This window comes from Musca domestica, unplaced genomic scaffold (assembly GCF_030504385.1).
Source record: "Musca domestica strain aabys unplaced genomic scaffold, Musca_domestica.polishedcontigs.V.1.1 60, whole genome shotgun sequence".
NCBI lineage: Eukaryota > Metazoa > Arthropoda > Insecta > Diptera > Muscidae > Musca > Musca domestica.
In genome coordinates, this window is record NW_026712364.1 from 2651972 (window position 1) to 2678046 (window position 26075).

Genomic DNA, 26075 nt, shown 5'->3' on the forward strand with positions numbered 1-26075 from the left:
TGTCTGTACATTTGTCCTATTCGTGGTGAAGATATCTTCTACAGATGTTCATCGTGTAAGAAGTTTTACGAAATGCCTCTAATTTTTAGGATTGATGACTTCTAGACTAGAACTGTTCCGACCTTCAGCTTCTAAATGGGCTTAACATAGTCTCATGAAATATAGTCAATATAAGTTCATGTTGGTATAAAACTTCCGATTTAAGTCGTTTGAAAGCTTTCGGTACAGTTTTCGGAAACATTTGCAATTGGAAAATGCAAAGGAGGGACAAGGGTTAAACAGGATATCTTTAAAGTTTTTATTTCGATTTTGAACTGTTTTCTATCACAAAATGTTTATTTTTTTTACAAAATGTTGTGTAAAATTGTATATCAACCATAGCCGCCTCCGAAACCGCCTCCGGCTCCGCCATCGGAGATGATTTTAATGATGGTAGGTCCACTTGATCCACCACCATAGCCGCCGCCATGACCGCCACCATAACCGCCTCCATGGCCACCGCCATAACCGCCTCCATGGCCACCGCCATAACCGCCACCGTGACCGCCACCATGACCACCACCGTAGCCGCCTCCATGACCACCGCCAAAGCCGCCACCGCCACCGCCGCCACCACCACTACCGCCTCCAAAGAGGAAGCCAGCATTGGCCACAGCACAAATTGCCAGTAAGCAAACGAAAACCTAACAAAAGAAAAACATCCTCATTAAAAATGTATCCAAAAGACCCAAAAAGTCACATCGCCGGAAAAAAAATAAAGCCTATAATCCACGGTGTTAGGCATATTATTTTCACCGGACGATGTTTCCTTCGAGCCAAGCCGAAACCAATGCGTTGTCGCAACACAATACACACCTTCATGTTGGATCGAAGTTCAACTGAGATTGATGCCTCGATTCAAAACTTCTTTCAATTTATACAACTATCAAAGGGGGATCGTCAGCTGCCGGTATTGTGCCAAAGGTATAAGAGCTCTGCTGCCAGCCAATTCAGCATCCAGTAATTATTTCTATGAATGTGGCCACAAGAAATTAAAAAAAAAACAAGAAGCAGCATCCGAAAATATACGACAAAAACAGAAGGTTAAAGAAAAACACCAGAAGACACATCGGCTAATTTGGCGACTTTGTTGGTAGAATTAGTCACGCAGAAGCTATACCCTCCGGTGGGTCGTGTGGTTGGCTATGGCTATGACTATGTTTATATGCTGACAAGATTAATTCATCATTATCTGTTTTGTTTTTATCGACGTGAATTACCGTTAAACTCTTTGGCTTTGTTCGTGCGTGGTCATCTTTTGAATTTTTAATAACTTCATAACCCCTGGCAGGGGGTTCGGGTTAATTATTCGTTTGAATGTTACATATTATGAGTATAATTTATTAGCTAGGATTGTAATTTTTAAATTAATTTAATTGGTTTGGTTTAGAGGGAAAGGGCGAACAGGTTATTATGACACACGACCTCGGCCTTGAAAGTAAACGATGTTGTCACAGGCATACGTTTAAGGAAGATTGGAGGGGACCGAGTATAACATAAGATTAGCTTCGAAAAGAAGATGCACAAATACAGGTTATCTAAAAATTGTCAATACAAAACACATTGTTGAGCAGCTACGATGAGGATGATGTTAAAAAGTCGTATAAGCAACAACGTTCGAACGGGCCACAATTAACTCAAAATGTGACACCAAGTGAAGAGGGACTTTTGGAAGAAACTTGTAAAACGTAAAAAAATCCGTTGAAAAATGCCTCGAAAGTTATTAAAAACCGAATATCTGGCGTTATTGTACAAAAGCGTTGGTCTATTTTGCCAATTATTAGCCATAGAAGGCATATTGCCACCTCCAATTACCAAACTTTGAGATAATTCTGTTAAACACTGTCGCGAAATTTGGATAAATATCAAATATCTTTCGATAGATGGGAGCTATTAACCAGTAAGGAAAAGCCAAAAGACGAGCGGGCCTACTATATGATACCTTAGTAGAGCTCCCGTAGCAAAAAAAAAAAAAAAAAAAAAAAAATATATATATATATATATATATATATATATATATATATATATATTTGGAATTTATATGAAGTAGGTCGCACCAACTATGAATTTCCGTATATACCGAACCGTTTTTCACCAAATGGTATAATTCGGACTGGTATTACATCTATGGTGGGCAATTCCATTCCAAAATTAAAAAGAATTTAAAAATTATGGCGTTTGACTTTTTAGCAGTTTTTTTATCTCACCCTGTATATGGTGAGCAATAACCGTAAAATCGGATGTCGTAGCTATATAAAAATCTGAACCGATCTCGATGAAATTTGGCAGAAGTATTTTCTAAAAGTATCTGGTGCCCGGTATCAAATATTATTATTGTGGAGTGCATATTGCGCATGTTAGTGACTCTAACACAACTTCGGATAAAACATATATATGGCAGCTATAGCTATATCTGAACCGATTTTCATCAACTTTGAAGTGCTTGTTTCTAGAAAGAATTCAGTCGGAATTGAAAAAAATTAGTCACTTTGAGCTGATATTATCCATGTTGTGCACAATAAACCTTATATCGGATTGAGATATATGTAGGAGCTGTATCCAAATCTGATCCGATCTCGATAAAATTTCACAGAGGTATTTTTGGGCTCCTTAAGTTATTTGGTATCATATTTCATTCTTGTGGAGTACGCATGTGAGGGACTTAAAACCCCAAATCGAGGTTATCTGAACCGATTTTCTCCAAATTTGATGTACTTGATTGTAGACTGAATTCGGTCGGAGGTGCAAAAGTTCAGGTCATTTGGAAAGATATTGGCTATTTGATGCACAATTAACCCGAAATCGGTTAACGATATATGTATATGGGAGCTATATCCAAATCTGAACCAATCTTGAAAAATTTTGACAGAGATATTTCTGGGCTGCATCTGATACTGATATCAGATACTAAACATTTTTTTGGGGTGCATATTACGAATGTGGCGGACTTATAGCTATATCTGAACCGGTTTTCTCCGAATTCGATGTTTCTTCCTTGTAGACTAAAATCGGTCGGATGTGCCAAAATCAGGTTATTTTGATTGATATTGGCCATTTTGGTTCAAAATTACCCCGAAGTTGGTTGAAGATATATATGGGAGATATATATAAATTTAAACCGATTATCACCAAATTAAATAGGGTTCGTTCTTGGGCTAAACAAATATTGTTTGGATAATTTTATCTCAATTGGATAATAAATGCGTGCATGCATAAATCGACTCAGAAAGTAATTTTATGAAGATCCTCAAAAGTATTTATGGGTCTATCTTGCTTCATTCTCCATGTTACAAACAAATACACAAAGACAAAATACCCTTACCACCATGTGGTGTAGGATATAAAAAGCGTAGAGCTGTATTCGATATATGGTATTTTCCGATTTTCAACACACTGTTCAAATGAATTATCTCAACGTTGGTGATTGGAAGTCAAAATATGCCTTCAATGGCAAATGGGGGATATAAAAGAATGTGGACCTTCTTAGGTAATTTTCTGTCATAGGAACTCCAAATACCAATTTTATAAAGTTTTACTTAGACGTCTGTTAGGTCTGTAGTACTTTTGGTATTGAAAATGGGCTATGTTGGTTCACGTTTTAAAAAAGCCGCCATATAATTGTTTCGAAAGATTTAATTTTTTGGGGGTTTTAGTCACAATTTTAGCCTAAATTTGCCGTGGGTCCCCCTTATGCGAGATACATCCTTACATAAAACTGCCAATAAAGGTTTTGTGCTACACTTATCACCGGGAATGTTTCAAATTTGGAATTTGAGGTTCATAAAAGGTTCTACATACTTTAACAGATATTTTCAAAAATTGTTCATGCTGGTCCATGTCTTCGTATAACGCCCATAAAATTGTACCTCCCTAGATTCAGAAAATTTCTTTTGTAAGTCCACCTCTTCGCATAGCGCCCATATAATAGTACCTCCCTATATTCGGTATTTTGATGAAAATTTACAAATTGCTTCCAAATGGTATTCAAAGTTCGGCCCGGCCGAACTTTCGGCTTTTTCACTTGTTTATTTTTATTTATTTTTATATTCATATCATAGATGGGCAGTATCGGTAACCTCCCTTTGGTACACATTTTTCAAAGAAAATAATTTACCTTATAAAAAAGAACCGCTTATGTGATTTTGGTCAATCTTGACAAATTGTAATATTTGTATCAATGATATGTAAGGACGAAAAGGGAAAATAACGATCCACTCGATCAAAGATCTCCCAAACAAAGGGGTAAATTTAGTAAATATTTTAAAATGTAAAATAATAGTAGGATTGTCTTTAATGTTAGCACATACCCAGATACCAATAGAAAACTCAATACCACATTTCGGGATTCCAGCTCTATCCCTTTGCCCAATACCAAATTTAGTACCACTTACACACCAACAGTCGCATCTATATTAAATTTTACTATTACAGCTCTATTCCTTCACCCTTTACCAAATTAAGAACTTTTTAGTGCTTTTCGTACAATTATAGTACAGATTTTCAAAACAACCTTCAAATCTGAACCACAGACACCAACAAATTTTAGGATTACAGCCCTATCCCTTCACCCAATGCTAAATTTAGTACCAGTTAGTATTTTGCGTACAATTATAGAGTACCAAAACCACAACGATATTTCAACTCCACATATCAACAGTGACCTCAATATCAAATTTGGAGATCAAGTCCTATCCTTTCAACCAATACCAATTTAGTAATTTTCCTATTAAGATTACCATCAGAAATCTAAATATCAAATTTCAGAATTTTATCTCTGTACCTTCAGCCAATACCAAACATAGTACTATTCAGTACTTTTCGTACAACTATAGTACACATTTCCGAAACCACATCTGTATGTCCAGGCGACACTGGAACAGCTACAACAAAAAAAAAAAACAAATTTCTTCCAGAACTGCAAGTATGTCAAAAATTTTCCTCTATGATATCGAAAAAAATTGCACACTTGTAGATTCTTTCAGGTCCTGGACCAGAGCAATTGCGTTGTATAAATACTGCTCTCCTATGGAATAGGCCGAGTATTATTTTTAACAATTAACGTGACTATATTTACTATTTTTTCACAGATTTTTAACATTTACGATTTTGCCCATGGGCCACCTCCTCCAGAGATAATCTTAATAATGGAGATGCCTCCAGCAGAGCCGCCACCATAGCCTCCTCCATGACCACCTCCATAGCCGCCTCCATGGCCTCCACCAAAACCACCGCCAAATCCACCTCCATGGCCTCCGCCAAAACCACCTCCATGGCCTCCACCAAAACCACCTCCATGGCCACCACCAAAACCTCCTCCATGACCACCGCCATATCCGCCGCCTCCAGCACCGCCTTCTGAGATGACTTTAATTATAGTGAGGCCTCCGCCGCCACCACCACCTCCTCCATAACCACCGCCACCGCCGCCTCCGTAACCACCGCCTCCACCATAGCCACCTCCATATCCGCCGCCACCACCATATCCACCTCCGCCTCCACCACTACCGCCTCCAAAAAGGAAGCCGGCATTTGCACAGGAGCAAACGGCCAATAGGCACAGGAAAACCTAGACCGACATGATATTATTTTTTTTTTTAAATTTCATCTCTGTCTAGGGACCCTCTGGTACATTTTTGACCAGGAATACTGCCTATAATCCACAGTGCTAGGCAAGATATTCCTTCCGTTTGTCCATATTTTTTGGTTTTTTACTTACCTTCATAATAGTTCACTTTCGATGATATTCAATTGAAGATCAAATCGGACTTATAATAAAATATAAATTTGGAAACGCTTTTATAGAAATGGGTATGTGTTCGGAACCAATTAAAGGTGCTGTAGAATTTTCAAATAGATTATTGTGTCAAAAAGTGAATGTTGCATCTAATTACCGATAATTCAAATGTGGAATATCCCACTATTCGGAGGGGAATATTTATTTTTGTGGATTGCAATTTTATTAATAGTATGCATTTACTATATCTAGGATAGCATTCACCATCTAAAGTTAAATCCTATTCCATTCAAACACATCATCAAAGATTTAGACTAGCTGTGAAACACATTTTATAATTTGGGGGTGTGTGGCATTTATCCGGTTTCCTTTTCACTGCAAATTTCCGATCATTTATCTTTTTAACGAAAGAGAAATAAAGAAGAAGAAACGTGTTTCATTTTTTTTTGGATACACTATAACCTATATTTTGTGTTTGACTAAAAGCTTCCTTTTAACAATCGTCAGATTTTAACCGGCTCTCGAACTTGTGGAATATTCTATTAAAAAACAATTATGTTATATAAATAAATATGTACATATTTTGTTCATTAATTGGCTTAATTAGTTGTCAAACTAGAAGTTATATATCCTGTTATAAACGATCCGCCACTATGATTCACATCGTTGGGGCTATAAAACACTTAAATACTTAATGCAAAGCCATTTAGTAAAAAAAACAACAACAAGACAAAAACAAATTGTAGAAATTAGCATAAAATAAAATGGGTATAAAAATATTATTTTCGAACAATAATAAAAATACAACAATGTATTGAAAGCCGAACAAAGAATATGAAATTTATTGAATATTGTAAGAGCCTGGTTATTATAAATATTTTATAGAAATAAACGCATAATATCGCTGTTCTTATCTATTTCGGAAAAATTTGAGTAGTGTGAGGAGTAAAACAACAAAACTTTTAAAGCAGACGTTAACGAAAGAAGCAATTTTCAAAAATATTAGTCCGTTTGCGGACATATTTATTTATATTTGAAGAAAAATAAGAAATCATTTAGTATTATACGAGAGTTATGATTACACTGTGCGACAAAATTCTATTTTTTTAAATAATTACACTAAAGTTCAGTAGTTTACGAAAGAAGAGCTAAGAAGTAAAAAAGCAGCAAAGTTCGACCGAATTTTAAATACTCTCCCCTATTTGGAAGGAACTTGAAAAAATTTCGATGGGGGGGGCTATACGAAGATGTGGATCTGCATAAATATAAATAAAATGAATATATGTAAAATAAAAAGCAGATGTGCTATAATAAGACGAGGACTTATATGGCTAATTTTTAATTACAACAAGTAAAAAAGCAGCTAATTTCGGTCGCGCCGAACTTTTTATACCCTCTACAATTTGGAAGAAACTTGGAAAATTTCAAAAAAAAAAAATTATTCGAAAACAAGTAAGCAAAGGCTATAGTCGTGCGGGCCGACCTATGATGCCCTACAACACTACAATATGTTCGAAGCCCCCTTATGTCCAAATCCATTTTGCAGAATATTTTCCTTAGATAATTGACCAGGGGCTCTTGCCCAATATTTACGCACTCCGTCCTGTTGTTATTTGTTGTTGTCAATTTTACAGCTTAATCCAATGGTCATCCAAAATGCTAGACTTCTTTCCTGTCCTTAACTCTCTTCTCATGCAAAATTCCATGTCGATTGGTTTCAATTGTGTAATCAGGAAAATGTGTCTGTTTTTGGTTCATATGAACCCTTAAATAATTTGAACCGATCATCTTCAAATGCATCATCTTCTCTAAATTTAGACTCATCTATATGATTTGCTTGTCTACGATATTTGGATATATTCGATAACGAAATCAGCATAAACAAGTAGAAAAGCAGTAAGTTCGGCCGGGCCGAACTTTGAATACCCTCCACCATGTGGAACGAATTAGAAAATAAAATTAGAAAATGAAAAAAAAAAATCCATTTAAAATTCTGTTAAAATCTTAAAAATATCTAATATCGGAAGGTGCTTTATGGGGGGATATACGATATTGTGGACCTATATAGGCAATTACCTTTCAGGGGTTAAAGTGCTCACAAAGAACTCCTTGTGTGGATTTTCAGACAATACCATAGGAAAATATGGCTAAAATCATCATATCGGGGGACCGTTATATGGGGGCCATACGATATCGTGGACCTATATAAATTATTCTCTTTCGAGGTAAAAATGGTACTTCTTGTGTGGATTATCAGACAATTCCGTTGAAAAATGCGGCTAAAATCGTCATACCGAATATCGGAGGGTATCGTTATATGGGGGCTATACGATATCGTGGACCTATATAGATAATTCTCTTTCAAGGGATAAAGTACTCATAAGAAACTTCTTTTGTGGATTTTCAGACCATTCCATTACAAAATGTGGCTAAAATCATCAAAATACCGAATATCGGCGGGTGCCGTTGTATGGGGGCTATACGATATCGTGGACCGATATAACCCATCTTCGAACTTGACCTGCCTGCGGGCAAAAGCCATATCTGTGCAAAATTTTAGCTTCCAATCTTGTTTCGCTTTGACTCTAGCGTGATTACAACAGACGGACGGACAGGGTTAAATTGACTTAGAATTTTACTACAATCTGGAATATATTCTTTGTTTGGTCTACAATTATACTTTCGATGAGTTACAAACAGTATGACGAACTTAATATACCCTCCATAATAAAAATGGTGGAGGGTATAAAAATCTTGCGGATGTGAAGTACAACTGGGTAATATTTTATCAACCATCTTCTCTTCGTTAGGAAGCTTTAGTGATTCCCACAGATGAACGGACAAGCAAACAAACGACTGACATGATTAAATCGGCAAAAAATGTTTCTTCAAACTACTGGTGGAAGGTATAAAAAGAGAAAGCATGTGTACCGATGTTTTGAATATTTATATCGCAATGTGAAATAATTACAGCAAAGCCAAGTAGATTACGAAAGCAGACCTATCAAGTCTAACAGCAGCTAAGTTCGGCCGGATTGAACTTTTAATACCCTCCACATTTTGGGAGGAACTTGAAGGAAAAGATCCCGTCGAAAAATACCGCTCAAATGAAAACCGTGAGTAATTTTTTGTCATAGGCTGAAGTACCGATTCAGAATTTCAAATACGAAATTTGAATCAATTACGGTGAATAATGTCGCTAAAATAATGAAAATAACAAATGTTGAAAACGGGGACCGAAACGACCTATTTATGATCTTATCTTGCCTACTGGCTAAATACACATGTATGCAAAATTGTACCCTTCTATCTCAATTCATTCGGAAGTTATCGTTTTCCAATAATATCGGATTACAATACCAGGATCATATTGGTCGAGATATTAATCTCAATCTATGATTTAAAACTCCCTCTTAATAGGGTCGTCAAATTTTACTATAAGTCTTAAAATACATCAAAACTCTAAATCTTACTTAAACGCCAGGCATTCATAAGTGATTAGGACTATGGTCGTGAGGGCCGACCATTTGATGCCCTACAACACTACAATTTATGAAAAGTTTTTGCAGAACTGTAGTGGAATTCTCTAATTAGGACTATGGTCGTGAGGGCCGACCATTTGATGCCCTACAACACTACAATTTATGAAAAGTTTTTGCAGAACTGTAGTGGAATTCTCTAACTAATTTCTTGAGTCGATAAACTTAAAATGATTGGTAATAAACGAAATTTATCGTTAAGTTAGAGACGAAATCAAAGTAGTCGCTAATACCTACCAAACCAAAACCATGAGATCATCCAAATCTTCGTAGGATTTAACCCATATTTTCTCCTTATGTCGTGTTAATGGATATTTAAAGCAGTATTCGAAAATTTGGATTCCGCTATATGATTAATTTTTATCTCCGATATTGGGCTATATTCGTCAACAAATCAGAATCAATGTAAAGGCCAGATGTGTGCCTTTTGATTTATTTATGATATCTTTAATTTTGGTATTTTTTCACTCAAATTTGCTTAATATTGTAAAATTATCACAATTATAGGCTTCAGCGATGTCCTAAACTTTAGCCTCGTAAACAAATCCATGAATATTTGTCTTTTGAGTTTTCGGTCCATTTTAACCCCCAAATATTTCGCGAACATCTTCCAACCCAATAGGCTTCTATTCCGATCCTAACCCTAACCCCATGCAACATTTCGTGAAGATCGGTCAATAATTGCAACTTGAATATTATACCCCTAACACATGGTTTTGTAGGGTGTTAACAAAATTTTCAAAATTTAAAATTCAACATTACAAGGCAAAATTTAAAATATCGCATACAATGCAAAAAGTGGTAGGCCCAGGCCTCAATTCTAGTCCCATTCTAAATTTCACGTCCATTGGCCAATAATTGCGACCTCTATAGCAACTGCAAAATCAAGAACTTTTTTCTGTTTCTGGTCCATTCCTCCAAAAGCAATAGGCTTCTATACTAGCCTAATAAAAAAATTCATGAATATTTGTCTTTCTTCCAACCCAATAGGATTCTATTCCGATCCTAACTCTATCCCCATGCAACATTTCGTGAAGATCGGTCAATAATTGCAACCTGAATATAATACCCCTAACACATGGTGTTACAGGGTGTTAACAAAATTTTCAAAATTTAAAATTCAACATTACAAGGCAAAATTTAAAATATCACATACAATGTAAAAAGTGGTAGGCCCAACCCTTAATTCTAGTCCCATTCTAAATTTCACGTCCATTGCGACCTCTATAGCAACAGCAAAATCAAGAAGTTTTTCTGTTTCTGGTCCATTCCTCCAAAAGCAATAGGCTTCTTTACTAGCCCACCTCCATGCAAAGATCGAGCCATAACGGGCCTGTAGCCGAAATTTAAATACCCTCCACCATTTGGCACGAATTTGGAAATTTTCAAAAAATAAAATCCTTAAAAAATTAAAATTTAAAATTTTAAAAATACCAAATATAGCCGTTATATTGGGGTCTATACGACGTGGGCCTACATAAGCATCGTTTGTCATAAGCCATTACCACATTCAAATTCGAAACTTGAAATAAACGGTGAATAATGTAGCTAAAATCATCAAAATATCGTATATATACCGAATATAGGGAGATACTGATATAAGGGGCCTATACGAAGACCTGGACCTGTATAGACAACTTTCTGTCACAGACCGTAGTTCCCATAACGAATCCTAAATACGTAATTCTTGTGAATAATGACGCTAAAATCATCAAAATACCGAATATTGGGAGGTACCGTTATATGGGGTCTATACGAAGACGTGGACCTGCACAAACAATTTTCTGTCTTTGGGGTGTAGTATCCATTTCGAACTTTAAATACCAAATTTGAAACAATTCCGGTGAATAATGTCGCTAAAATCATCAAAATACCGAATATTGGAGGCTATACGAAGACGTGGACCTGCTCAGAAAATTTTCTGTCATAAGCTGTAGTACCCATTACGAACTTCATTTACAAACTTCGAAACATTTCCTGAGAAATGTCGCTTAAATCACCAAAATACCGAATATCGGGAGGTACCGTTATATGGGGGCTATATGAAAACGTGGACCTACATGATCCATTTACGAACTTAGTCTGCCTACTGGCAAAATAAACATGTATGCAACAGACATATAGAGGGACAGACAGATAGGCAGACGGACATCGCTAAATCGACTTAGAATTTTACTCCGATCAAGAATATATATACTTTGTTGGGTCTGACATGAGTATTTCGAGGAGTTACATACCATAGTATGGTGGAGGGTATAAAAATTAAAGTGGACAGAAAGGCGGACGGAAAATTTGAACAAGAAAAAAAAAGACAACTGTTTTTTTTTTTTTTTTTTTTTTTTTTTTTTTTGAAAATAGGTATTTCTTTTCTTTCGCGAGTTTGCTTCCTCATATTAGGTTAATTTACGATGCAAACTTTCAAAACGCCGATACACTCTTATTTTTAGCTCTATTCATCATAATCTACTAGATTTTTTTTCTGTAAATATATACTGTGTTGCACAGCGTTATAATAAGTTCAGTAAGTTTCGTTAAATTCGAATTACAGCTAAAAAAAAAACAGAAAAATTATTTCGAAGTTTTCGAGCGATGGGCCCAATTCTTGTTTTACGAAAACCTGAAATGAAAATTTTTCTAAAGAAGAGAAATGTTAAATGAGAAAATTGACAAAGAAAATATTTTTCATCTTTTTTCAATTTTCATAGAACAAGAATCGAAACAGAGAATAAGGTTTATTAAATTTGCAGTACTCTTATAAAATTCCATCGATTTTTATAATAGGAATCTGCCTTGCTATTTGATCCCTTTACTGTCCATTCGCTTATATCCTACTTTCCATAGTTCAATGATATTCCTTCGCTTCCTATGGTTCGTTTAGTCTGTTACCATAACCTTTTACCCATCAAATTTCTTTCCAGAAGAAGCCTTATCATTTCCGCCTGCTTACACTCCACTAATGCTACCCGATTTCCACTGAGCCGTTTATCAAAACATTCCTATATCAGCAACACTACCTTTAATTTATAACCTCGACCCGATAAATATCAATCTAGGGTGTCTCTCGCTATATCACCAGTTGAAATCACAATGCCTAAGTCTGGCCTTAAAATCCTCGTTATCCTTAAAAAAACGGTCGAAAACTATTTGAAAAACAGTTATAGCAAGTTTTTTTTTCCCCCCTCATTGAACCTTCCGAAAGTTATCGATATAATATATACAGAACGTCAATGTATAATATCCACTTGAAAAAAGGGTACCTGGAATTTGTTTAACAATTTATTGAACACATAATACTATACAACTTATAAGGACTATAAAACAATAACAATTTGGATTACATCATTATACGATTTCTACCAACCGCTATTGGTCCAACCACCGCTGGACCAGCCACCGGAACTTCCAGACCCTTGAGAAATTATTTTGAAAATTTTAACAGTACCGCCTGTAGATCCGCCACCACTGGACCAACCACCGCCATTCGACCAACCACCACCATTAGACCAGCCGCCGCCATTGGATCCACCAGTAGCAGGTACTTCAGATATAATCTTTAGAATAGTTATAGGTCCTGCAGATGCTCCTCCACCATTTGACCATCCACCGGAACCGCCGCCATTGTTCCAGCCTCCACCATTGCTCCAGCCACCACCACTGGCCCCGTTACCACCAAAACCCCCGCCGAATAAGAAACCAGCATTGGCTACCGAGCAAATTGCCATCAGACAAAGGAAGATCTGTAAGAAAAAAATTATTTAATATCATTAATATAGAAATACATTTGGTCTGAAAAAAACTCAATACTTTCGTTAGCCAACTACACTTACCTTCATGTTGTAGCTGTGGGTGTGTCGCTAAAATTAATACCGTTTTGCAACTCTCAACGAACTTTTATAGAAAAATATTTAAGACAACTGGCGCCAAATTAATGTATGTGACCAAATCGTTTAAATGAGGTCTCATTTCTAGGTTGAAGAATTTTTATGACTGCAGTTAGGACGTAGTTTTTATCGATGCAATGTTTGAAATTTTCCAAACATTTTTTTTTTTCAAAAAAAAAAAAAAAACTAACAAAAAACACAAAATATTCGTCAGCCATGAATGTCGTCATAACTATGCAAATATTATTAACAAAATATTTTTATTGCTTCTGATAAAAATTTTTTATGTATTCAGAGTGTTTATATATGCCATTGGCGTAGGAAGTGTATATCAGGGGGGGGGGGCTACATTGAAAAGGAAACGAGTACCAACCAGAGAAGTATGTAAATATACCCTCTTCAAATAATGAAAACAGATAAATGTTGAAATTTTCCAGAAAGTTTTCTCGATTCCATGCAAAACAACTACGCCCCTGCTCAATCGGATCATAGTATTCAGTAATTATGAATATATAACAAATATTCTGCATTTTTATAACCTCCACCATGTATGGCATGGGGTATATTAATTTTGCAATTCGTTTGCAACCCTTCCAAATAGCTACATGCATAAAATCTAAGACGATTAAGCCATATCAGTCCGTCTGTTGTGGTCACGCTAGGGTTAAAATGACGTAGGATAGAAAGCTCACATTTTGTACAGATCAGTCTTCTGTCTGCAGTCGTATAGCCCCTTTATAATGGTACTCCAAACATTCCGTCCAGTTTTCTTCAAGAGAATTATTAGAAATTCGTTATTTGAAATTCGTAATGGGAGATATCTTACCCTGGCACAAGTCGTCGATATAGGTCCACGTTGTCTATATAGGACTCCATATAACGCCACCTCCATGCCGAATATAACAATATTCGGTATGCTTATGATTGCAGATACATTTTCTAACGGAATTGTTCTAAAGAAGGTACTTAAAGTTTAAGTGGCTTAAAATGTCTCACACCGAAAGAGGTTCACATATCTCTATATTTTACTATACCCCCATATAACGGTATCATCCATATTTTAATAATTTTAGCCAAACTTTTCAACTGAATTGTTTCAAATTTACTGTGCAACAAAAAAGAGCTAAAAGCAAGTAAAAAAGCTGTAAGTTCGGACGGCCAAACTTTGACCATTTCTCACAAATTCGGCAATTTTCAAAAAAAAAAAAAGAAAAAAAATTAAAATCCGTTAAAAATTCTGTTAAAATCTTAAAAATACCGAAAGGTCTATTCGACGACGTGGACTTGCATAGGCAACTATTACAATATTCAAATGCAAAACTTGAAAAAAAGGCTGCTTATAATGTAGCTAAAATCTTCAAAATACCGAATATAGGGAGGTACCTTGGGGGTTATAAAACGTGGACCTGTACAGACAATTTTCTGACATAGGCTGTAGTATCCATTACGAACTTCAAATACAAAATTTGAAATAATTCCGGTAAATAATGTCGCTGAAATCATCAAAATACCGAATATTGGGAGGTACCGTTATATGCGTGCTATACGAAGACGCAGACCTACATGGCTCATTTTCTGTCTGTAGGCTGTAGTATTCATTACGAACTTCAAATACCAAATTTGAAATAGTTCCGGCAAAAAATTTCGCTAAAATCATCAAAATACCGAATATCGGGAGGTACCGTTAAATGGGGGTTATACGAAGCCGTGGACCGGCACAGGCAATTTTCTGTCTTAGGCTGTAGTATCCATTAAAAATTAGCTTTGTACGATCTCGTCACTTGGGTAAAAAAATTTTCTTGTCAAGGGAGTTATTTTTAAGATAACTCCTGGGGAGGAAATTACCTGGTAAAAATGACCATCGTTCTCCACCAATAAACAAAAGTTGTTTTTATAAAAACAACAATAATGTGATTAAGCCTGACCATTTACTACTATGGTATCCCGAACAAACATACCAACACTGTTATATGTTGCTAAATACATTTTTCAGCCGATGTCATGTATTTGATGCACCAAACAAATTTCAATGAAAATTGGAATGTGGGACGGAATATGGTCCAAAAATATATATTGTCAATTTATATTGAAGCAGGTTCAGAATCGTATATTATTTTATTAAGAAATATAGACAATAACAAATTCGCAACAATTTAATTGAGACTACGGGGAAGTATGTAGGTTCAATTGTATTGCTATCAAGAATTCCTCTGATATCAACAAACATGCCAATACAATTAAAATATCCCTAGCAAAAAATCGTATTTTATGCGGACTAAATTTATGTGGAATTTTCACAAACTATTGCATATCCTAAAGGATCACAATAAATGTTTTTCTTTTTTTTTTTTTTTTTGTTTAATTTTTGATTATGTTTTATTTTATAAAGGGGTAGCGAAGGCAGGTTCGGAATAAAAAAAATATATGTACATATCTTAAATATGATCTTTTGTGGAAAATATATATCATCTACAAATATTTCGAGCTTTTTTAACGGAAAGATGAAATCGAATACAATCAATTTTATGGTGGATACTATGAAAACATTTATTTATATATAATTTTAATTTAACAATTTAAATTTTAAATTTAATTTTTTTTTAACAAGTGCATACTGTTTTAAAATTCATCAACTTTAACGTTTTAAAAAAGCTTGCACCAAAGTTACAAACGGAATTTTTAAATCTCCAACATATGATGTCCCAATTGAAAGCTCTTATTATATAATTTGTAGTATTGAATGAAACTATAATTTTGCGAACATATTTGCATAAAAGAGCTTTTTGTTTTAAGTTCAGTTTGAGAAACAAACACAAAGTATGGAACATACCCATTAGCATTTAAATGATGATATGCCAAAATTAATGTGGATCATTTGCATACAACATACACCCCAACAAAAAAATAATGCATTTCTATGATTTAAAACATTAAGAAAACTAAAGAAACCAAATTCACTTATGACAAACTAGTAACACCAAATTCACTTATGAGATTCTTTTACAATACCAATCAAAGGAAAATTTTTGTAACTCTGTTATGGTTTACAACTTAGCCCTGACAAATCTCATCTCAATACTAATGCACATTAATAATTTACCGGTTTTGGTTACAACAACCTTGCTGCATTAATAGACCAATAATTATGTTTACAAAAATCCATCATTCATTCCGTTGAGGTATATAAAGCTGTTGTAATTCTTTGACTAACATTAATCTAAAACATACCTCCATTGAAGTTACAATCCAAGACACAAGTCGAATAAAATCCAAAATGAAGGTAAATTGGAAATTAATTGGCTACAAACGAAGATCTACGAGAAATGTTTTGCTTTTGCATTTTCATTTCGTCTTTTATTTAATTATTTATTTTTTTGTCATCTTCATTGCAGGTCTTCATATGTCTATTAGCTGTTTGTGCCGTTGCCAATGCTGGCTTCTTGTTTGGTGGTGGTAGTTCCGGTGGCGGCGGTGGTGGTCATGGAGGCTGGTCTGGCGGCGGTGGTGGTGGGTCCGGAGGTCATGGTGGCTGGTCTGGCGGTGGTGGTTATGGCGGTGGTCATGGTGGTGCCGGTCCCGCTACCGTTGTAAAAGTAATCCACGAAACTGCTGATGCTGGTTTTGGTGGTGGAGCTGGTGGTGGCTGGTCAGCCGGTGGCGGCGGTGCCGGTGGTTGGTCATCAGGTGGCGGTGCTGGTGGTGCTGGCGGTGAAGTTAAAATTGTCAAGGTCATCTCTCAAGGTTTATCCGGCGGCGGTGGTTATGGTGGTCATGGTCATGGTCATGGTCATGGCGGTGCATCTGGCGGCGGCCATGTTAAAGTAATTCAACTCATTCATGAAGATGCTCCTGCACCAGGTCCATCTGGAGGCTGGTCTGCTGGTGGTTCCGGTGGCTGGTAATAACAGTACCCACACAATCCTTGGCTTCAACTGGCATCTCCTTCTAATTCTAAGTTTAATTTTGTGATATCTTGTTATTGGAATCAATGGAAACCACTATTTGACCTCCATTGTCCAAATATTGGCTGCTTCAAATTTTTTTCTAAAGCAGTGTTGTTAAGTTTTGAGTTAATAAAATTCCCAAATATTTTTACACTAAAAGCTGTTTATTTTCATTGCACACTACAGTAGATTATAAAGGAGGATCTAAAAATAGAAGACACCTGCGTTGGTGTTTTGGAAGTTGATATCGAAAAGCAAACTAAAGCAAGAGACTGGCTGGCTGACTGGATGATTCATCAACGTCCAGTGTATGCAGCATGTACCAAATGGGTTTTTTAGAAATTCGCTCTATAAGTGTACGAAAAGTACTAAAATGTACTATATTTGGTACCTCTTCGTATCATGTTAACTAAAAACGTGAAATTTGGAATAGGAATCAAGATTGAGGAGGAGGGTCGATGTAAGGCGGTAGTTTTGGAAATGCGTACTCATGTATACGAAAAGTACTAAACGGTACTAAATTTGTTATAATTTAAATTTGTAGAAACTGATGGAACTGAAATCTTGAAATTTGAAATTAACACTACTCACGGAATGTAGGATTGGGATATGGAGTTTGTTTTCGAAATTTGTACTTAGGTGCATGAAAATTAAAGAATGGTACTTATTTTTGGTACAATTTCAATTTTCGTCAATCGGTAGAACTGGAATCCAGAAATTTTGAAAAAAGTTTACCATAGCATTGTAGAGCTAGAGTACGCATGTAATTTTAGAAATTCGTAATTATGTGTACTAAATGGTACGAAATTTGGGAATATTTTTAATTTTGGAGAACCTGAAAATTGGAATTAATATTTCTATTGGATTGTATCATGCTGATAATTATGGGAATTTGTACCTATGTCAACCAAATTGTACAAAAATTGGAGCAATTTGGATTTGGGTGAACCAATACAGCCGGTATCCTGAAATTTGGAAATATGTTGACTGCCGGAGAGTAGTATTGGGATATTACACTACTTAAGGAAATTTGTACTTATATGTACTACATTTGGTACAATACCATACCAGCAATAGAGCTGGTATCCTGAAATTTGTATATAAGATTATTGTCGGAGTATAATATTGGGATATGGAGGTAGTTTTGGAAATTCGTAATTATGTGTATTACATGGTACTAAATTTTGTGCAATTTGTATTTGGGCGAACCGATAGGAGTGGAATCTTGCAAATCTTAAAAAAAAAAATATTTTGGTACACTGGTCGTTGATGAATCATCAAGCCAGTCAGTCTATTACTTTACTCTCTTGTTAATATAATTTGCAAGGATTTTAAGCCCCTCTAATCCGAAAATTTCAAATAATGTGAAATTTGCTTCCTTCGATATCAACTTCCAGAACACCAGTGCAGGTGCCTTCTAGTTTTAGATCCTCCTTTATAATCTACTATAGTGTGCAATGAAAATAAACAGGTTTTAATGTAAAAATATTTGGGAATTTTTTTAATTCAAAACTTAACAACACTGCTTCAGGAAAAAAATTGAAGCAGCCAATATTTGGACAATGGAAGTCAAATAGTGGTTGAAGGAGGTTTTAAAAATGTGTACTATAATTGAACGAAAAGTACTAAATAGTACTTAATTTGATATTGGGTGAAATGAAGAAGGTTGATAAAATTTTACTAAAATTTAAATTATGTCTGTAGGAAAATGGCCATGTAGGTCCACGTTTTGGTGTAGCCTCCATATACTTGTACCCCTATTTTTGATATTTTGGCGATTTAAGCTACATTATTCACCGGAAATGTTTGAAATTGGACATTCGAAGTACGAAACGGATACTACAGCCTCTGACAGAAAATTGTCTGTGCAGTTCCACGTTTTGGCATAGGCCCCATATAATGGTACCTACCTATATTCGGAATTTTGATGATTTTGGGATTTTATTCAAAGATTTTTTTTTTCAAATTTCACATTTGAATATTGTAAGGCTTATGACAAAAGTTGGATATGCAGGTCCACGTCGTCGTTTATACCCAAATATAACGGCTACATTCGGTATTTTTAAGATTTTAACAGAATTGTTAACGGATTTTATTTACTTTGAAAATTGCCAATTTCGTTCTAAATGGTGGAGGGTATTCAAAGTTCGGCCCAGCCGAACTTACAGCTATTTTACTTGTTAGTAATTAATTTGGATCAATTTTGGTGACTTGGATGGAAATATGTAGATTTTTTGTATGTATTGGTTGAGGGATAGAACTGAAATTCTGCAATTTGGTATTAAGGTCTCTGTTGGTATGGATATGGTTTTGGAAATGCGTACTATAATTGTGGAAAAGTACGAAATGGTACTAATTATTTATCGTTGTTGGTGTCCAGAACGGAGAGATGGAAATTGTTCGGGATATGCGTAATTGTTACTAAATTTGGAATTGGATGAAGGGATAAAGCTTATGCTCTGAGATTTGATATTGAGGTATCGCTGCTACTTTAGTACTTTTTAGAACAAATTTGCATATGCACTGCTGTTAATCGAATGACACCAGAATTTACACCAATTCTAAATTTAGGACCATTGGGACTATTTTAAATTTGGGTCCTTAAAAATATGTCTAACAAATCGACGTTTGATGCTTTTAAAATATTCTTAAAATCTAAATTTTGCTACATTTTTCCTGATTTGAGCAACAAAATAAATTAGCAACATATTTTCTTTGCCGGACAATTCTGCCTACAAAAATTCTGAATTCTAGCTCTAGCTGAACAATAAGTAGAATGAATATTTTTAGTACGAATTTCTAAAAACCGTACCTTAACGTCCAACTACCTGCCAAACCAACGAGATTCTAGGCCCCGCCGTTTGCTCTGGGCGTTGATGATGTGATCAGTCAATGGTCGTCCACAATTTCATATTTTTATATAGTTTAGCTTCAAAAGCAGATTTAAATAATGAGCATGCGAATTTTAAATCCTGTATCTCTACAAACACAGATGTTAGTAAAGATAAGGATTTTCTTTATTCGATTATCAAAATCTTGCGAAATATCAAGATTCTAATTTAGAGCCTTATAAGATGAGAATTAATGAGTCATGTTTTACAATTTTAGATTAATTCCCCAAGACAACCTCATTGATATTTCCGCTCAAATTAATTTGAAAATGAAACGCTTTAAATTCAGTAAAAACATTTGTAAAATTTTATTAACTTAAATACAACAACACTGTTTCACAAAGAGATGAAACAGCCTACACTTGGACAATGGAGGTCCAGTAGGGGGACTTCACATTGTTTCCAATAACAAGATATCACAAAAGTTAACATAACATGAGAAGGGGGATTTCATTTGAAGCCAGGTGAAATATAATTACCAGCCACCGGAACCACCAGCAGACCAACCGCCTGAGGCACCACCGGCAGACCAGCCACCAGATGGAGCAGGTGCAGTTTCATGGATGAGTTTGATTACTTTGACATGGCCACCAGCAGAGCCGCCACCATGTCCATGACCATGACCACCATAACCGTGGTCGTGACCACCATAACCGCCGCCGCCGGATGAACCTTGAGATATGACCTTGACAATTTTAACTTCACCGCCAGCACCACCAGCACCGCCACCTGATGACCAACCTCCGGCACCGCCGCCACCGGCTGACCAGCCACCACCAGCTCCACCACCAAAACCAGCATCAGCAGTTTCGTGGATTACTTTTACAACGGTAGTGGGACCGGCACCACCATGACCACCGCCGTAACCACCACCGCCACCGCCAGACCAGCCACCATGACCTCCGGAGCCACCACCACCGCCGCCAGACCAGCCGCCATGGCCACCGCCGCCGCCACCGGAGCTACCACCACCGAACAAGAAGCCAGCATTGGCAACTGCACAAATAGCTAATAAGCATACGAAAACCTGAAAAATTATAAAAACAAAAAATATTCGAAATCGGACCCACTCAAAGGACACTGGGGCATCTAAGGAATTGAAAATGCCCATAATCCACAGTGTTAGGCAAAATAATTCCCTTAGATGGTCTGGGGGAAACTTAATTTAGTTGGTAACCTACCTTCATGTTAGACTTTGTTCGTCTTGTGTCTTGTATTGTAACTTCAATGAGCGTTGATTTGAAATTAATGCTATTTTCAGAATTACAACAGCTTTATATACTCAACAACCAACGGAGGCGTTGATGTGCAGCCAAATCACTTGGCCACAAGAGTCTCATAATTGTTAGCATTGGCCTATAAACCAAGTGAGGTTGACTCAAATAATTTTTTTTTTCGTAGCAAAACCAGTTAACTGTTAAAGTGAGGAGTATGAAGATATGATGCTCCAGGGCTAAATAAAATACATTAACTTCCGTTCGTCCGTTCATACGGTACGAGCATAACCAGATAATGTAATTTAAAATTATCCAAACATAATTTGTTGATGTAGATGTACCTTATTTGGGTTCTTTAATTTGTTTTTGTTGTTGTTGTCATAATGTGTGTTTGTGTTTTTTGTTTGTTTTTCAAATCAACTAGGGATTGTTATAACCCATATCACACTACTATCATTTGCATAATATTTGTTTAAATTCTGCTAGGCTAGCCATAGATTTTATATTGCATACATGTTTATGTTGTGAATAGCTTCTGAAATCCGATAACGATAAATTATGCAAAATATGTTGGGTATATTCCACTGTCAGCGGAGTTCTGTTCGTACAACAGGCATATTTGAAATTGACAAATAAAAAATACCCTCCAGCATTTGGAACGAATTTGGAAATTAAAAAAAAAAACAAAATCCGTTAAAAATTCTCTCAAAATCTTAAAAATACCGGGTCTATACGACGTGGACCTACGTAGTCATTGTTTGTCATAAGCCATTACCACATTCAACTTCGAAACTTGCAATAAACGGTGGCTAAAATCATCAAAATACCGTATATATGGAGGTAGCGTTATATCAGATACGAAGACCTGGACCTGCATAGACAATTTTCTGTCACAGGCTGTAGCATCCATTACGAACTTCAAATACGGCATTTCAAACAATTTCGGTGAGTATTGTACCTAAAATCGTAAATACCGAATATAGGGAGGTACTTATATATGGGGCCTATACGAAGACCTGGACCTGCATAGGCAATTTTCTGTCACAGACTGTAGTTCCTATTATGAACTCGAAATACGTAATTTGAAACTACTCCGGTGAATAATGACGCTAGAATCATTAAAATACCGAATATTGGGAGGTGTCGTTATAAGGGCGCTATACGAAACGTGAACCTGCACAGACAATTTTCTGTCATAGGCTGTAGTATCTATTACGAACTTTAAATACCAAATTTGAAACAATTCCGGTGAATAATGTGGCTGAAATTATTAAAATACCGAATATCGAGAGGTACCGTCATACGGGGTCTATACGAAGACGTGAACCTGCACAGACAATTTTCTGTCTTAGGCTGTAGTATTCATTTCGAACTTCCAATACCAAATTTGAAACAATTCCGGTTAATAATGTCGCTGAAATTATTAAAATACCGAATATCGGGAGGTGCCGTTATAAAGGGGCTATATGAAGGCGTGTACCTGGACGGACAATTTTCTGTCATAGACTGTAGTATCCATTACGAACTTCAAATACCAAATTTGAAACATTTCCGGTTAATGATGTTGCTTAAATCACCAAAATACCGAAAATGGGGAGGTACCGTTATAAGGGAGCTATATGAAGGCGTGTCTCTGGACGGACAATTTTCTGTCTTAGGTTGTAGTATCTACTACGAACTTCAAATACCAAATTTGAAACATTTCCGGTTAATGATATTGCTTAAATCACCAAAATACCGAATATCGGGAGGTACTATTATATGGGGGCTATACCAAAACGTGGACCTACATAACTAATTTTCAAAACCAAAAATCCTGCAGACATTGTATACATTTGGGTAAAATGTTATCAACCTACTTCATTTCGGAAGCTAAAGTCATTTACACAGACGGACAGACGGACGGACATCGTTAAATAGGCATGGAATTTTATGCTGATCAAGAATATATATATATATATATACTTTGTTGGGTCTAAAATGTATATTTCAAGGTGTTACAAACGGAATGAGAAACTATGGTGGAGAATATAAAAATGGAATAGAGTTTGTGTTTTTGTTGGAATTTTGTTTTTTCTAAAGCGGCAAGCCTAATCTCAGGTGTAAATATTTTAAACGAGTAAAAAAGTTATGTTCGACCGGGCCAAATTTTTAATACTTGGAAAGTTTCCAAATAAACCCGTCGAAAAATACCGCCGTCGAAAAAAACCTTCACATAGGTTCTTTATGAAGACATAATTTTTTTGTCATAGGCTGTAGTACCCATATGAACTTCAAATACGAAATTTGAAACAATTCCTGTAAAAAATGTCGGCAATATCATCATCATGGACCTGCATTCCCAATTTTTTGTCATAGGCTTAATACACACTACGAACTTTAAATACGAAATTTGAAACAATTCCGGTAAAAATGTCGTTAAAAAACATCAAATTATCGAATATTGGGTGTATATCGTTGCATGGGGCTACACGATATCGTGGACATAGCCAGACAACTCTCTTCTGGGGGGTAAAGTCCTCAGAAGGAACCTCTTGTGTGGATTTTCATGCAATTCCATTGAAAAATTTGACTAAAATCAATAAAATACCGAATATAGGAAGGTACCGTTGTATGAGGGATATACGATATCGTGGAGCTATATAGATAATACATTTTCGTGGTGTAAAATACTCAAAAAGTACTCCTTGTGTAGTGTTTCCCACAAATCCATTGAAAATGTGTTTAAAGTCTTATAAATACCGAATATATGGGGGCTAGACGATATCGTGGACCTATATATCCAATCTTCGAATTTGACCTGCCTGCAGAATGCGGGTGCATATTTCACGTATTTCGAACTTCATTGCTATTCCAAATTTTGACCCCCACCACGGGTCAAATGAAGTTCGAAATACGTAAAATATGCACTAGCTGGCTTTTAAACTTGGCACATTTCAATATTTCGTTCAAAGCAAAATCTGATGTGAGGATGGTAGATATATTTTGATTAACCAAAACGATCATAAAATACGAAATAATCAGACCATTCTCTTCAAATTTCACACATGTCAATACTTCTACCAGAAGAGGTATCAGAGGGATTGGACCTATATATCACATCTGCACGTAAGTTCTTTCCTTACTTAAAATATAGGAATGTGTGAAATTTGAAGTCAATCGGGCTTTAATTTCACATTTTATAAAAGCTATAATTATTCCAAATTTTGACCCTTTGTGGGAGAGGTACTTGATGGAGTTGGCCGACATTTTCCATTTTCGCATCCGACCTATCGCTAATACAAATATTAGGATTTGCAAAGTTTGAACAAAACTGGATGATCCTTTCTTGTTATATGAGATAAATTATTTTCTATGGAAATTTTGAACTTCTTTGGGATAGGTAGCAGAAGGAGTGAACCGACATTGTCCATCTCCGAGCCCGACCTAAGTTTGACAATAATATTATGATGCACAAAGTTTTGATCAAATCGGATACTCCCTTCGAGAGTTTTCGTGCACACCAGCCAGACAGGCGGACGGACGACCACCCATAGATCGACTCCAAATGTTATGAAATGGGTTTGTTCCGAATAGACCTAGGGTTTAAAACCATTATTTCGATAAGGCACGTTCTGGCGTATAAAATGATATGTACCCTCTGTTTCCATATGGCTGAGGGTATAAAAATGTTTTAAAAATTCTTCTCTTTTATCCTTGCTAAATGGGTTCCTTTGTCAGTGAATTTTTTGCATTATCATCTTTTAGTCTATGAAAGGTAAGCTGGTCTTATGTATTACTTCGATGCCATTTTGAGTCCAAATTTAGAAGCATATTTTTGGTTAATAACAAGAAAACTTTATTTTATAAATATAACATTACAACTTCAGAAAAAATGAAGCTGTTCAAGACAGTTAGCCGTCTTAGAAAGGTTTCGTTTGACAGGACATATACATATATACAAATTGGCTAAACAGTAAGTAGGAACTTAATCGGCCCAACCGCCATGACCACCGCCATAACCGCCGCCGTAACCACCACCGTAGCCGCCGCCTTCGGAGATGACCTTGATGATTTTGACGTGACCGACACCGCCACCGTGACCGCCGCCATAGCCGCCACCGTGACCACCGCCATAACCGCCACCAAAACCACCGCCATAACCGCCGCCAAAGCCGCCACCATGACCACCACCGTGTCCTTGGGAAATGACCTTGATGACCTTGACTTCGCCGACATCAGCATGGCCACCGCCATAGCCGCCACCACCGCCGTAGCCACCGCCATAACCGCCGCCAAAGCCGCCGCCATAGCCGCCACCGGCACCACCGTCAGAAATTACTTTAATGACGGACACACCGCCACCGTGACCACCGCCATAGCCGCCTCCATGGCCGCCACCATAGCCGCCTCCATGGCCACCACCATAGCCGCCGCCACCACCATAGCCACCGCCGCCACCGTAGCCGCCACCACCAACACCGCCGCCTCCTCCGAATAGGAAGCCAGCATTAGCAACGGCACAAATGGCCATAAGACAAACGAAAACCTGACAATAAGAATATAATTTGTTAATTAACTTCACTTTCCACTACAAAGGAGATTTCGCAGGAAACTTGGGCCTATAATCCACAGTGCTAGGCGGTCAAGTTATCCTTCGAAAAAAAAAATCCTTTGTTTTTTTTCCGATTATACACACCTTCATATTAGTTGCCGTCTCGAACGAACTTGTACGTTCAAAATCCAATGAAACCAAAATGGAGATTGATAGCTAACATTTAATTTTGCCATCTTTTTATATAAAACTTAGAAATTAATTTTCTGGCCAAGTTGGAAAAAATGTGGATTATG

The 26075-nt window shown here is 36.4% G+C and overlaps 5 protein-coding genes across 5 annotated transcripts; 1 reads left to right on the top strand and 4 right to left on the bottom strand.

Annotated features, from left to right (window-relative positions):
• Window positions 1-371: 371 nt before the first annotated feature.
• LOC101897101 (uncharacterized) lies at window positions 372-861 on the bottom strand. Its single transcript, XM_059129365.1, has 2 exons — window positions 796-861; window positions 372-683 (listed from the first exon to the last, which is right to left on the bottom strand). The coding sequence occupies exons 1-2, from the start codon at window positions 859-861 to the stop codon at window positions 372-374; spliced, it is 378 nt and encodes a 125-aa protein (XP_058985348.1).
• Window positions 862-5081: 4220 nt separating this feature from the next.
• On the bottom strand, window positions 5082-13232 carry LOC101896756 (uncharacterized). The gene is made up of 3 exons (XM_059129397.1): window positions 13140-13232; window positions 12773-13049; window positions 5082-5547 (listed from the first exon to the last, which is right to left on the bottom strand). Exons 1-3 carry the CDS (start codon window positions 13143-13145, stop codon window positions 5138-5140), a joined length of 693 nt encoding a protein of 230 aa, XP_058985380.1. The 5' UTR covers window positions 13146-13232; the 3' UTR covers window positions 5082-5137.
• Window positions 13233-16467: 3235 nt separating this feature from the next.
• LOC101896572 (ctenidin-3-like) lies at window positions 16468-17176 on the top strand. Its single transcript, XM_005181700.3, has 2 exons — window positions 16468-16473; window positions 16586-17176. The coding sequence occupies exons 1-2, from the start codon at window positions 16468-16470 to the stop codon at window positions 17093-17095; spliced, it is 516 nt and encodes a 171-aa protein (XP_005181757.2). The 3' UTR covers window positions 17096-17176.
• Window positions 17177-20388: 3212 nt separating this feature from the next.
• LOC101896221 (ctenidin-3-like) lies at window positions 20389-21256 on the bottom strand. Its single transcript, XM_005181698.3, has 2 exons — window positions 21210-21256; window positions 20389-21055 (listed from the first exon to the last, which is right to left on the bottom strand). The coding sequence occupies exons 1-2, from the start codon at window positions 21213-21215 to the stop codon at window positions 20504-20506; spliced, it is 558 nt and encodes a 185-aa protein (XP_005181755.2). The 5' UTR covers window positions 21216-21256; the 3' UTR covers window positions 20389-20503.
• Window positions 21257-25059: 3803 nt separating this feature from the next.
• LOC101895195 (uncharacterized) lies at window positions 25060-26044 on the bottom strand. Its single transcript, XM_005181692.4, has 2 exons — window positions 25924-26044; window positions 25060-25773 (listed from the first exon to the last, which is right to left on the bottom strand). Exons 1-2 carry the CDS (start codon window positions 25927-25929, stop codon window positions 25213-25215), a joined length of 567 nt encoding a protein of 188 aa, XP_005181749.2. The 5' UTR covers window positions 25930-26044; the 3' UTR covers window positions 25060-25212.
• Between the last annotated feature and the right edge of the window lie 31 nt (window positions 26045-26075).

Coding starts and splice junctions, on each gene's coding strand:
- LOC101897101 (XM_059129365.1), bottom strand. CDS start 861: ATGAAGGTGTGTATTGTGTTGCGACAACGCATTGGTTTCGGCTTGGCT. Junction 684..795: donor CTCGAAGGAAACATCGTCCG/GTGAAAATAATA, acceptor TTCTTTTGTTAG/GTTTTCGTTTGCTTACTGGC.
- LOC101896756 (XM_059129397.1), bottom strand. Junction 5,548..12,772: donor TGGCGGTGGTTGGTCCAGTG/GTGGCGGATCTA, acceptor TCCTTTTTGGAG/GCGGTAGTGGTGGAGGCGGA.